The sequence below is a fragment of the Falco biarmicus genome, chromosome 1, assembly GCF_023638135.1.
Source record: "Falco biarmicus isolate bFalBia1 chromosome 1, bFalBia1.pri, whole genome shotgun sequence".
NCBI classification, from domain to species: Eukaryota; Metazoa; Chordata; class Aves; order Falconiformes; family Falconidae; genus Falco; species Falco biarmicus.
This window is the reverse complement of record NC_079288.1, coordinates 22,749,970-22,762,495: the sequence shown is the minus strand read 5'-3', so window position 1 is coordinate 22,762,495 and position 12,526 is coordinate 22,749,970. Positions and strand designations below refer to the sequence as shown.

General features: G+C 52.5%; 1 protein-coding gene across 2 annotated transcripts in view; it reads left to right on the top strand.

Annotated features, from left to right (window-relative positions):
* The first annotated feature begins 497 nt into the window (after positions 1-497).
* Positions 498-12,526, top strand: part of ATP2A3 (ATPase sarcoplasmic/endoplasmic reticulum Ca2+ transporting 3) — a 58,806-nt gene continuing 46,777 nt past the window's right edge. For both annotated transcript variants that reach the window (XM_056335040.1, XM_056335031.1), the window contains exon 1: positions 498-718. In XM_056335040.1, the coding sequence (XP_056191015.1) occupies positions 601-718 (118 nt within the window). In that variant the 5' untranslated portion in view covers positions 498-600. The remainder of the gene's footprint in view (positions 719-12,526) is intronic.

The window sequence follows — 12,526 nt, the reverse complement described above, 5'->3', positions numbered from 1 at the left end:
AAAAAAAATCAGAAATGGTAAAAAATCCAGAAACATTAAAAAATCCAAAAATATTAATAAACCCCAAAATATAAAAAAAATCAGAAAAAATAAGAAATTCAGAAATATTAAAAAATCATAAGTATTAAGAAATCCCAAACTATTAAAAAGTTCCGAAATAATAAAAAGTTCCAAAATATTTTAAAAAATCAAAATATTTTAAAATTCCGAAATAATAAAAAGTTCGAAAATATTAACCCCCCCCAAATATTTAAAAATTCAGAAATAATTAAACCCCCCAGAAATATTAAAAATTTCAGAAATATTAAAATTTTCAGAAATATTAAAACAAAAGGGTGTGGGGCGCCTTGGGCGGGGCGCCGCTCGCGCTGCAAGGCACGGCTCGCGGGGGGACCCCGGCCCGCTGCCCGGCGGGGGGCGGCGCTGGGGCGGGGCGGGGCTGGGGGGCGGGTCCGGGGGCGGGGCGGCCCCAGGGGGCGGGGCGGTCCCGGCGGGGGTCGGCCCCGGGGCGGGCGGCGAGGCGCGGAGCGGCGCCGTGCGAGCGCAGCCGTGTGCCCCAGGGTGCGGGGCGCCGCGCAGCCGGGCCGGGCCGGCCGGGGCATGGAGGCAGCGCACAGCCTGCCCGTGCTCGACGTCCTGCGCCGCTTCGGCGTCACCGAGAGCTGCGGGCTCAGCCCCGAGCAGGTCCGCCGCAGCCGGGAGCGGTACGGCCCCAATGGTCAGTGCGGCGGGACGGGGCGGGGGGTGCTGCCGGGGGGTGGGGGGGGCACCCCACCCCGGGAGGGGGACACCCCCCTCAGGGGCACACACCGGCATCCCGCCGGGACAGGCACCGGGAGGGATTGGGGTGCTGCCCGGAGCCCCCCGCCCCGGGGGTTGCGGGCGGCACCTGTTGGTTAGGGGAGCATTTCCCGGCGTTCATTAAGGGCTAATTACCGGGGATGTGGGCGGCCGGGCGGCGCTGGCAATTAGCGGGGCATTAATTCCTGTGGCGGAGCGTCTGGGAGCGGGAGGGACACGGATGTGTCGCCAGGAAGGGGGGGGGGGTTCCCCCGTTGCCTGTGGGTGACAGAGGGAAGCCCCAGCGCCGGGGGGTGGCGGCGGGGAGGGGCGAGAGTGCTGGGGTGGTGGTGGATGGACACAGGGTGGCAGGGGGACACACGGGGTGGCAGGGGGCTGAGATGGGGCAGGGGATGGACGCAGGGTGGCAGGGGGACACACGGGGTGGCAGGGGGCTGAGATGGGGCAGGGGATGGACGCAGGGTGGCAGGGGGACACACGGGGTGGCAGGGGGCTGAGATGGGCCAGGGGGGCTGTAGGTGCTGCTGGGGAGGTGGGGGGGATGGACACAGGGTGGCAGGGGGACACGTGGGGTGCCAGGGGGGTGAGCTGGGGTCCCGCTGCGCTGGCCTGGGAGCCCTCTTCCAGCAGCTGGCATCTTCTGGGCTGGATAAGGGGAATTATTAAACTCGGGGTTTATAAGTGCAGGGGGGGCTCACTGGGGTGCCTGAACCCACCCAGCGAGGGGTGACTTTGGTTGTGGGGGCTGTGGCAGGAGGGGGGCCCTTAACCCCCAGGGTGGGAGCGGGGGGCTTCAGGTGAGCTTGCCCCAGTGCTTCGGGGCGGCAGGTCCCCTCCTGAAGTTCTGTGGGGAGACAAACGTGGGGGCTCCCCTGGCCGGGGGCTTCTTGCAGCTGCTTTTCGCTGGAGCTGTGGGGATGAGGCTCGGGAAGCCCGGTTGGATGCTGGCAGCGTTGCTGCTGCCCGCATCTCTGTTCGCGGGGCTGGGGGTTCCGCGTTGGCCGGGGCTGGGGTGGGGGTTCCGCATTGGCCGGGGTCTTGAGGGTTCTACATTGGCTGGGACTGGGGGGTCTGCATTGGCCAGTGTCCTGGGTTCCGCGTTGGCCGGGGCTGGGGGTTCTGCGTTGCCAGGGTCCTGAGGGTTCAGTGTTGGCCGGGGCTGGGGGGGCTGTGCCTCCTCCAGACGAGCCCTGCGAGCAGCAGCCCCATGTGCTGGGCTGCACTTGGGGTCCCCATCCCGCCTGCGCTCCCCGTACCAGGCAGCTCCTGCTCTGCTGCCTGAGCCAGCGTGGTCAGTGCTGGATTTGGGGGCTTTTCCACGGAGCGCTGGGCAGGAGGTATAAGCCATGGAGCATCACACCTCTCCTGATTTTGGAGGAGGGCAACCCATCTGGTTAGCTGGGAGGGGGGCAACCCCTCTGCTTGGGGGGCTGAATGCAAAACACATCCTTCGCAACCAGGTGCTCAGTCTGATTTCAAGGTATAATTGCTCCCAACGTTTCTATGCTATCCCTCGGCCCCAGGGGAGCGTGGGGATGGTGGGTGTTCTGTACCGTGCAGCAGCGTGTCACCTACAGGCATCGCCGTTGTGGGGCTCGTGGTGGCTTTGTCCTCCTGTTTGCCCAAGTGAATCATCGTCGCTGAGTCAGGCACGTTGGCTGCTCGGTGGCACCGGGCTCTCTGCCTTGAAAAAGGTAGCTCGAATGTGTGACGTAGGTGCAAAGCAAAGGGTTAGTGGTGGCAATTAGTTTGTTGTCTTGGTTTTTTGCTTCTTCCTTCCCCCTCTTGCAAGCAACGGCTCTGTGCTTGCCTCTCTCTACGGTTTTGCTTCCCATACAGCCCAGTGCTGGGTGTCTTACAGGCTGTCAGTTCGCAAGAGCTTCTGCCTTTGGGATGTCCCGTGGCTTTTGCCTTCCGAGCAGAGCACTCTTGGAGTGCTGTGCATGGACGTTGAAAGCAGGTGCAGCCATCAGTTGAAATGTGGTCAAAGATTTTTAAGAATTCTGAATTTTTGCAATCTCGGTGCGGTATTTGTATTTTTCTCATGATGGGGATGAGATGCGGACAGGTTAGCACAGCTTAAAATCATGTAGAGTGGGAACCTGTGCAGTTTGCTTGGGTTTAAACCTCGGTGTTAAGCAAAGAGCCTTTTTCCCAGCACGGCACAAACTTGCAGGTTGTGTGAGGCAGCAGGAGCCGACCTCAGCTGCACTGGAGCACCCATGGGTGCCCTGTTTGGGGGAGCTACTCCGGGGGTGGGTGGCATGGGGAGCAGCATGGGACGGTGAGCCGGGCTTGTGCTGGAGCACAGGTCCTGACGATGGCCTGTATTAAACTGCATTTAATTTAGGCTTAAGTTCGTCTCCGGCAGCGGAAATGCAAGGCAGTTGGGTGACTTGAGCTCGCGCAGAAGGGGGAAGAAAATTCAAATATTGCGTGGCTTGAAGCGCAGAGCAGACCTTCAGCTCCAGCTAGATTCGGTTTTGCACCCTCCTCTCTCATATTCATTCATTTCCTTTTAAACCTGAAACCAAACTGCCGGTGTGGTTGTGAATCGCAATCTAAAATACACCATCTTTCTTAAAAACTGCTTCCCAACATACTTCAGAGAGCTGCTCTCTGCTGCTTTTTTTAAAATTTATTTATTGTGTTGATGCATTTTAAAAAATAATAGCTGCAATGAGCTCCAGCGTGAAGTGAGAAGCAGTGGCCGTTGGTGTGTTTTATATTAAAAATATGTATTTGGAGGTGGGGTGTGTGTATTTTTTTTGCAGCCTAGAATTGCTTTTTCAGTTCCAGTGCTCGCATTTACATTTGCAGGAGGAAACAGAGAGCAATACTGATTATTTAATATCTCCAGTTCGTGGCTTGGCAGCCAAGCAGTGAGATATAGATTACTGGGCTGGAAGAAGATATTTCTCCGTTAGGAAGAGCTCATGTTCTAGTTTCAGATCTGTCATCGGTGCTGTCAGCATGGCCATTTCATTTGCCAAGGAAACTGGAGAAGCTGCAGAATGTTTATGTCTCACCATGATGATTCTTAAAAGGCTCCTGAATCTCCAAAGTTAATTTTAACTAATACAAGCTTTGGATGCTCCTCGTGTGCCCGGCAGGCGTTTCCCTAAACCTCCTCCCCGCTGCCAGCACCAAGCTCCACAGGTTGCTTTTAGACCACAACAGCTTTAAAAAAAAATAAATACAAAAGCCAAAAATGCGCATCTCTTATTTTATAATAGACTGAGCAGGAGGGTGCAGGGATACAAACATTTTTCTTTCTAGACGTAAAACCAGGGGCATGATTTTGATGAAATTATTTTGGTTTTGCCAAAGAATGGCAGATGAAAACAGGAGTTGCCCCATGGAGAGTCAAGTGATATTTCTGTTTTGAATATAGCTCTGATTTCTCTCTCTAAACGGATTTCCATGTGTAAGTGAGCATACATTTCAGGCAAGATATTGCTAGTGTTAATGCATATGCATAATTTTATTTGCTTCATCGCTAACCTAAATGGACTGTGAATGTCAGCAGAGTCAAGTGCCGGGCTGTTTGCAGCATAGGGGTGTTTATCTCTTCTTGCATTTCATCTCTTCTGACTCGGAAGCAGAAGCCCTGCTGCCGTCTGCAGTTGGAACCGCCAGCCCCTGCCCACCAGCCCTCCTCGGGGTCTCACCCATCCTCTTTACCCTTACCGCTCTTGGGACTGATCCCCAGCGTGGTACCCAATGCTCTTCGAAGCTTCCCGTGCCCCGCTGCACGGATAACGGTATTTACGTGATGGGTGGTTTAAGTGTTCAAGCCACCTTCAGCACTGGGTGATCTCAAAGCCCACAAGTAAATCGGCTTTTCTTTCCTACCGCACCTCTCTACACCTTTGTAAGATTTATTTCAGCATCTTGCAGCTCTTGCATGTATTTTTGACCATGTGTGCCCCAGCCTACTTGGGCAGGAGGAGGAGGAGGAGATGTCCGCGAGCCCAAATCCAGCCGGTGATGTGTTGCAGCTCTCTCCAAACCCACCGAGGCTCGTTCACGAGGAGCTTTCTGCTCTTTGGTGTGAGCATGTGTGCAAGCCCCTGTTTTGCTAGAAGCAGCAGCAAAACCCCACTGATACATTATTTATTCCCATCCTTTTCCCAGCCTATACTCAGGGCGGCACGTGCGTGTGCATGCACGCGCCCTGGTGCGTACTCTTAATTGCGGTGCGTTACTTAACATCAGATGAGCTGCCGGCAGTTTCTAACCAGCCAAGGTTACGCTCCGACTCTCTCTTGACAATGAAAAAAAACCAAAACTTCTATTTCATGCTGAAATATTTGAGATGCCGGTAAGGAGAGGAAAAGCAGCGTTTTCTGACTCATCTAACTCTGCTCTCTGTTCCTCTGCGCATCGCCCACCTCTTCCACCCCCGAAACACACGCTTAACAGTCTGATTCATAAACATGTTACGGGCTTTTTTTTTTTCCTCCTCCTCCAAATCCTTTCCCTTAGGAGAAATGCTGAGGCATTGAAACCTTGTGAACACTGTCAAATCTGGGGAGAGACTACACAAAATTTTTCTAATTGGACAAGAAGAAACTTGGGATTTTCATCCCTGTGCCATCCTCTGAGGTTACCTGCTCTCACATCTATTTTTTAAAAAAATCGTGAATAAAGAGCAGTGTTCAGAGAAAACCTGATGTCTGCCCTTCAAATGCTGCAGGAACGGGGTGTGGCGGAGGGGGGGAAATTTCCAGGGGAAGGAGAGGCAGGGGCTGTGCTGGGGGGGCAAGGGGTTGGCCTCCCCTATGGCACAAGTTACTTCATTAACATTTTTATTTCCTTGCTGGTTTTAAAGCTGGGGGTAGCAGATCTGGTGCTAGAAAAGGCTGATTTAGGAGGAGTCGGGTGTGCTGCGTGTGCCTGGATGCTGGCTTGGGATGCGCTGTTCCCAGAAAGGCGCTGGAGCGGGTCCCCTAAAAACACCATTAGCATCCGAACATCGCCCTTCCTGCAGGCTCATCCCCTTCCCAGGCTTTCAGGTGCCTATTTTGATCCCTGCTCCAGCCATCAGCGCATGGCCGCACATCTGCTCTTTGCTTTTTCAGTGGTGTCGGTCTCCCTGCGTGTTTTAAGCCTTTTCTAATGGCCAGATCTGATCTGAAGCTGTCGAGCCATGTTTCTCTGGCCATCTCCCTCCAGGGTAAACCTCTGCAAAACACTATTGATATTTATGTTGCAAGTCAGTTGAGTTTTGTCTTTTTTTCTTCTTTTTAAAGCTTCCCCTCAAACCTTTTTTTCTTGAGTAGAAAGCATCATCTGATGCCTGGTGTTGCTCTTGCTTTCTTCCCACCGAGGAGAATTTTAATTTTTGAGAAGCATCCAAGTCGCTGCCTTTTCCCTCTGCATTTGATCTCTTCCTGCAGAAGGGATGGTGTGAAAGCAGGAGGCTCCTGGCTGTGGCTAAATCAGCCCTGTCCTGCAGGTGGGTCTGTCCTGGCACATCCACAGCCCAGGCGATGCTCCTGGCACGGACCCTGCAGGACATCCTTGCTGGGTACCCACAATTGCAGATGCTGGCACACAGCAGGGCTGAGTGTACGCAGCTTCGGGCAACTTACAGCAGGTGATTGTTATTTTCTGGGGCTGAGAGCTGCCCTGGGCAGCACTTGAGAGCTGGGGTGAGTGCAGCCCATGCCCTCCCTGGTGCATGAAACCTCCCCTGGGACCGGCATTCCCTTTGCCCTTCCGTGATCTGCAACTGGGATCCCAACGGATTATTGAAAGGCAGCAGAAACCTCGCAGGGCTGCAAGCCACCCTGAGATGCTTTCGTTTTCACAGTCCTGAAAAATGAGGTGGTTTGACACTTTGATACGTTCAGACCTCTGGAGGAGCCAGTTTTGATTTTTGTCCTACACGCAGCATTTGCAGAGCCAGCTGGGATGCTGATGCCCCTCCAGAATATTTTTTTTTTTTAGGGTTATTCTTTGTAAGCTATGAGCCAGATGTTGAGATTTTGCACCTTGTGCCTCTCGCCCAGCTGGTCCTGGGGAAGGGGCTCCTCCCTGCGAGGCATTGCTGTGTCTGACCAGCCACAAAGTCTTTTCTCTTGGTACATCGAGCTCACCTGATGGGTCACTGATGCCCCATCCCCATTAATGTTTTCGGGGCTGTTAAAGGGAGTGTTAAGATGTTAAAAGCCACACCTAAGCTATGCTTCACGGGGAATTCAGGGCAGTAAAAGCAGAATGGCAAACCTTTTGGCAGGTAAGGCTAGGCACCTGGGTGTTGACATTCCACAAGGGTGCTCTAAAACTCCGATTCAGTATTTTTTCCCCCCGGGAAAAGCCCATCAGGGCGCTTGGGCAGCCCTGGGCAGCAGGCAGTGCTCCCTCCCAGCCTCGCTTTGCTGATCGTGCCCAGCAGCGGCATCAGGGTGAGGACCAGCTTGTCTCCTGGGCTGGTTTGATGTGTCTTAAGGTCAGGAACCGGCTGGCAGAGCGGTCCAGAGGGGGGGGATGCTTGAGAGCGGGATGGGGACCGGGAGCCAAGCTGCTGGGATATTTCCCGGGAGCGTTGCTGGCACTTGTGGTCTCAATTACAGGGTGGAAATATTAAGGCAGGTTGTGATTATCAGGTGAGGGATGGGGCTTTCTGCTTGACTTTTTGTCTCTCCTTTTCTTTTTTCCCTTTTTTCCACTCCCCTTCCCTGGTTCTCACATAGCACTCATGGATGACCTCCCATGGCATCTCAGATGGAGTGAAGGCAAGGAGGGTAGTGCACCTTGGGCAGGAGAAACAGCTGATGCTGGGAAGACTGGGAGGACTGGGAAAGCTGGGAGGGGTGGAGGAATGGAGGAGAGGAGCCCATGGGTGCTGTGGGTGGGCAGGCAGCAGCAGGACAGAGCTGTCTGGGGCTCAGTCCAACCTGGTGCGCTATTAATACCCAGAAAGCACCACCCCCCCAGCCCACCTCCATTTATTATTGTGCATCTGCATTTTTTTAATTATTTTTTTTCCTGGTATTGTGACTCACAATCTTTTTTTGTATCTCAGTGTTGATAGTATTGGAGGTAGAAAGTATAACAGTAACCTATATTAAAAAAAAAATAATTGCCAACTGCTTGGTTGAGCTGCTGTCCGTACCAATTACCTCGCTGGAAAACAGGTAGCAGAGATCTGGGCTGGAAGTGTAGAAATGTTGAAGAACTGGAGCCAAAAAGCAATAGAGAAAATTGTGGTTACTTGAGTATTTCCATGACGTGAGCGTGCACCAGAGGCTCCTCCGTGGGTGGTTAACCCCTCACAGGCAGGGCTGCCGGCAGCTGCCTGCTCCGCTGGCGGCCGAGCAATGACCACGTGGGTGGTGATGAGCGGTGCTGGGACAGAAGACTCGTTATTCCTGTTGGGATTAGTGCAATTAGTGCTAGCAGGTCATTTCCACACCGTGGCTTGGTGGGTGACTTGCCTGAGTTGAGCCAGCCATCTCATGAAAGGAGGGTTGGGTTGGAGTTGAATTAATCCTTGCCAGCGATTAAGCTCTCGTGTGTGTATAACTCGTATTTGCTGAATTTCTGTGGGAACCTCCCAGTTTTTGAGGTTTGGCTGCTTGTTATCACTCTGTAAAAGCTTTTTCTCTTTCTCACCCGCAGAGGTGGTGAGCCCAAGGTCAGGCTGCGGTTCGGTGGTGATCCCACCTACCTTCCAGGACATGGTTGGTGCCCGTGTGCCGCCTGCTCCGGCGCTTCCCCGGGCATCAGGCTTCTTCGGGGCATGCTGTGGCATCTCTTGGTGGCATCTCTTGGTGACCCACCATGGCTGAAACCTGAAATTTTGTACCGTTTTTGGAAGTCTAGATCTGTAGTACCCCTAAGTGTAGGTGTCTGCTGCGCTCCTCAAAACGCTCCTAAAATGTAAAGGTTCAGCAATCTGCTGGATGTGCTAACGCAGGTCCTGGCTTCGTCACCTGTGTTCCCACATGAACCCATTTGAGATTTATATATATATAGAAAATGTCCTGTTTGAGGTATTTTTTTGTATATATCTGTCTCCCGATTAAGTTTGCATGTGTATATATGTATGGGTGTATATATATATCTATCTATATATAAAAACCCATTTTTTTTACCCCACACTAACATTTTCAAGTCATCGTGGGACACCTTTGAATAAAAGACCCCTTTATGGAGTGGAAACAAGCCACAGACAATAAACAGATGTTTTTTCCCCTGTCAAGAGCTGACAGATGCATGCTGAAGGGTGAAGGCACTCGAGGACGGGTGACACGGCGCTGGTGGCCCAGCCTAGCCGCGTGGCAGGGTCACCGTTGGAGGTGTGATGTTTGGGGGAGGAAATCCGCTCCTTGCTCTTGCGTGTCCCCAGTGCCCCTGGGTTCCTGTCCGTGGTATTTTTGCTTTGGGTGTTTCCTGCTATTTAGCCACTCTGTGTATTTTAAACCAGCGCGCGGGGGGGGATGGGGGGGGGGTGGGTGGGGTGGTCGGGGAAGGGATGGGAGTTAATTGGGACCGAAGGGTTGCATTGTGCTGGTGGGGGATGCAGGGCTGGGGGCAGCCCCGGGGCTGATGCGTTTTCTCCATCCCGGTGAAACCAGCTCCAGAGCATCCCCAAAGGCACCAGCCGTGGCCATACTGCTCCGGGGAGCTGGGTGGGGAGGCGGTGCTGGGACTAGTCCCCACAACTGGTCCATGTCCTCCTGGGGGGATGGATGGATGGCCAGCACGCTTCCCCGCTGCATTTTGTTGGAGAAAATCCCTGGAGTCCTTGCAGAGCCACCCTCAGAGCAAAGCAAGGGCTGTGTTTTGTATGTTGTATATTTGCTTCAGTATGGGTGGGGGGTGGTTGTTTTGTTTTTTCCTCCTTCTGCTTTGGAAACAGTTTTTCTTGCATTTGGTGCTGATAAAAATCAGTTATTTTTTGGGAGGGGTGCGTGGGCGGGGGAGATTCTCTCTTCTGCTTCCTTCACCACGGGGAGTGAAAACACAGAGATCCTCGAGGAGGAACTCAAATGAGCTGAGCAGTGACTCCGGCCCTTCCCCTGCAGCCAGCAGTGGCTGAATCCCAAGGGATTTGCCCTGTGAAACGTCAGCTCAGCAGGATTCTGCCGAGCAGGCAGCACTCATCCCTGGGAGACTGGCAGCTGAGGTCGGGATAACCCTCCCTTTATTTGCCTGTTTGCACTTTTCTTTTTTCCATTTTGCAGCCTCCAAGTCAACAGAAGGGCTAAAATAAGGAAAATGTGGGGAGTGAGTGGAAAAATAACACCAAAAAACAGCCAGCTCAGCAGTGCGGGGTGGGAGAGGGGAAGTGATGGAGCTGTGTCCCTGCTCCGGCCACCGCAGAGGATTCCCCTTGGGGCACCCCATCCTTTGGGTTTCTTCAGGTTTTCTGGGCTTTTGCATGCTTTGGGGATCAGGCACCTTCTGTTGCTGGCAGGTAGGTGGAAGCCCCGTTGGTGGAGCAGCAGCGTTTGGATCCACTCTTCTCCGGAGGGGAGTCCTGCCGTGAGCCGGGAGAAGATGGAGCTGCTGTGCGGTGCCAGCTCAGGCATGTTCTGGGGCTCCTTTTTGATCTGTAAAGGCCTAATTCAAATTATTCTTCCCTTTTCCACCCCTTTTTGGTATAAATGTATATCGGTATCTCTGTATATATACATATATAGAGATATGATTTTATCCTTGTGCACAAATGTGTATAGGTGTCACGTATATATACATATATATAATATTTCATCCTTATAGACATGCACACAGATATTATACCTAGTCAGAAGGAGGTGATGGAAAAAGCCTGGATGGGACTGATGTTTCCAGGGATCTTTGAGTATCTCGCTCCAGGAAAGGAACTGCTTCAACTACACAGAGATGTGTGATCCCCAGAGAATTCATCCATGAAAAGTATTAATTGTCCAACTTGCCCTTTTTTTCCCATCCAGAAGAACAGATCTTTTCTATCCTACAGAAATTTTTTTCTTCTGATATAATCTAAACTAAGGGCAGTGTAGACTTCATTTTCCATGAAACCCCATCCAAGAGGACTGCTGAAAATAGACCGTGCTCTGAGAACAGATACCAGAAAAAGCAAGTGTGTGTGTGGGGGGAGCCAGGTCAGCCGGGGCAAGGAGTTCTGCAAAAGAAATTATTAATAGGAATCTCAGTTTGAGTTAATTGAGTTGAAAAGCAGCTCATTAGCGCCCATGCGGGTCGGGGTTGGAGGATGTGCTGCCCTGCGGATACACCAGCCTGATTTTATTTCCCAGCAGATGGGAGAAGGGTTAAGATGCCATATTCAAACTTTCGGATTTCACAAAGGTTTGCCATGGCAGAGGTATTTCCTCCAGAAAACAAACAAATGGAGAAAAAAAACCCCAATCCCACCCCTCCCGACCTCTGCGCTTTTAGGATGGAGGGGCTCACTTTGGCCCCCACCTTGGGGCAGCCAGCTTGCAGAGTTTGGGTTTTCCTGAGCTGTAATTCCACAGCCCAGCTCTGGCACTGTGGCGCGGCTACAGGTGGCAGCAGGATCAATTAAAACGCATCTATCGATTGAAACATTTCTATTAAAGTATCAGCAAATATCAGCTTTTGGAGGGGTGAGAGTGAGCAGGTTCCTCGTCTTGGCAGGGAAGGGGAGAAAATGCTGTTTGGATTTAAAAGCAGTATCTTGTAGTTTTTTGTGTTGTTTTTTTTTTTTTTTTAATTGATGTTACAACTTTGGGGCTTTGCTTTTGAGGGGTTCAGTCTTACAAACCCCCGTAGGTCGGCTCTTATACGTGTCCCAGGAGTTGGGTCAGCACCAGCTGCAATTCAGTCCAGAATGATGTTGAGCAAAAAAAAAAAAAAAAAAGTGGCAAAACCAATTGTTTGCTGGGCTGTGCCACGAGTGCTGCAGCGAGCCCCTCTCTGGGGGAAGGGAGGGAGTTTTATGGTGGTTTGTGCAGGCAGGTTAATGGAATGGGGGGGGGGGGGGGGAGGGGATGGGGGGATGGCCAGGTGCTTCCCCCCGTGCTGAAGGCAGGTTGGGGCGTTCAGGTTTGGTGTTGGATGCCGAGGCGGCACTGTGTAGTGGGGAAGATGGTGGGGTTACAGTGGGGGGAGAGGGAGGTAACCCCATCCCTGCCCGCCTCCAGCTGGGGCAGTGGTACCAGGTGTGTTAATGCCGACAGCACCTGGAGGGGCTGGTCCCCGAGCCCCAGCGTGGGACAGATGCCCTCTGAGCAGGCATGCTGCCGGCGGGATGCGCCCGAGCTGCTTGGCTGCCGCTGGATGGGGCAACCAGGAGCCACCTGTGTTTTCCACAGCACTTGGCTAGTGGAGTGCTTTAGTCACCTTTATTATTTATTTTTATGACATATTATTTTATTTTGCACACCACGTAAGTGTGATATCCTCAGTGGTTGCTTACAGCCTCATCGGAGATGCTCAGCTCAGTGTCAACACTCACCAGGTCCTGGGGAGGCAATTTTGGGGGATGCTATTCCCTGCATCTTTCCTCCAGGAGCGAATGCATCCCATTTGGAAAATGCATCCTAGTCTCATTTTCTTTTTCAGCCCCGATATCCCTTTTATATACTTTTTTAGGGAAAAACCCCTCCCACCCACCGTCCCACCTTGCTCTTCCCCAAGGGTTGCAGAATTCAGCTGGGAGGCAGAGCCAGGGTCGGTGCCGACGTGCCTCCGAGTGCTGGACACGTTGTCCCGGTTGTCCCAGCTGAGCTGACCCGGCAGCACA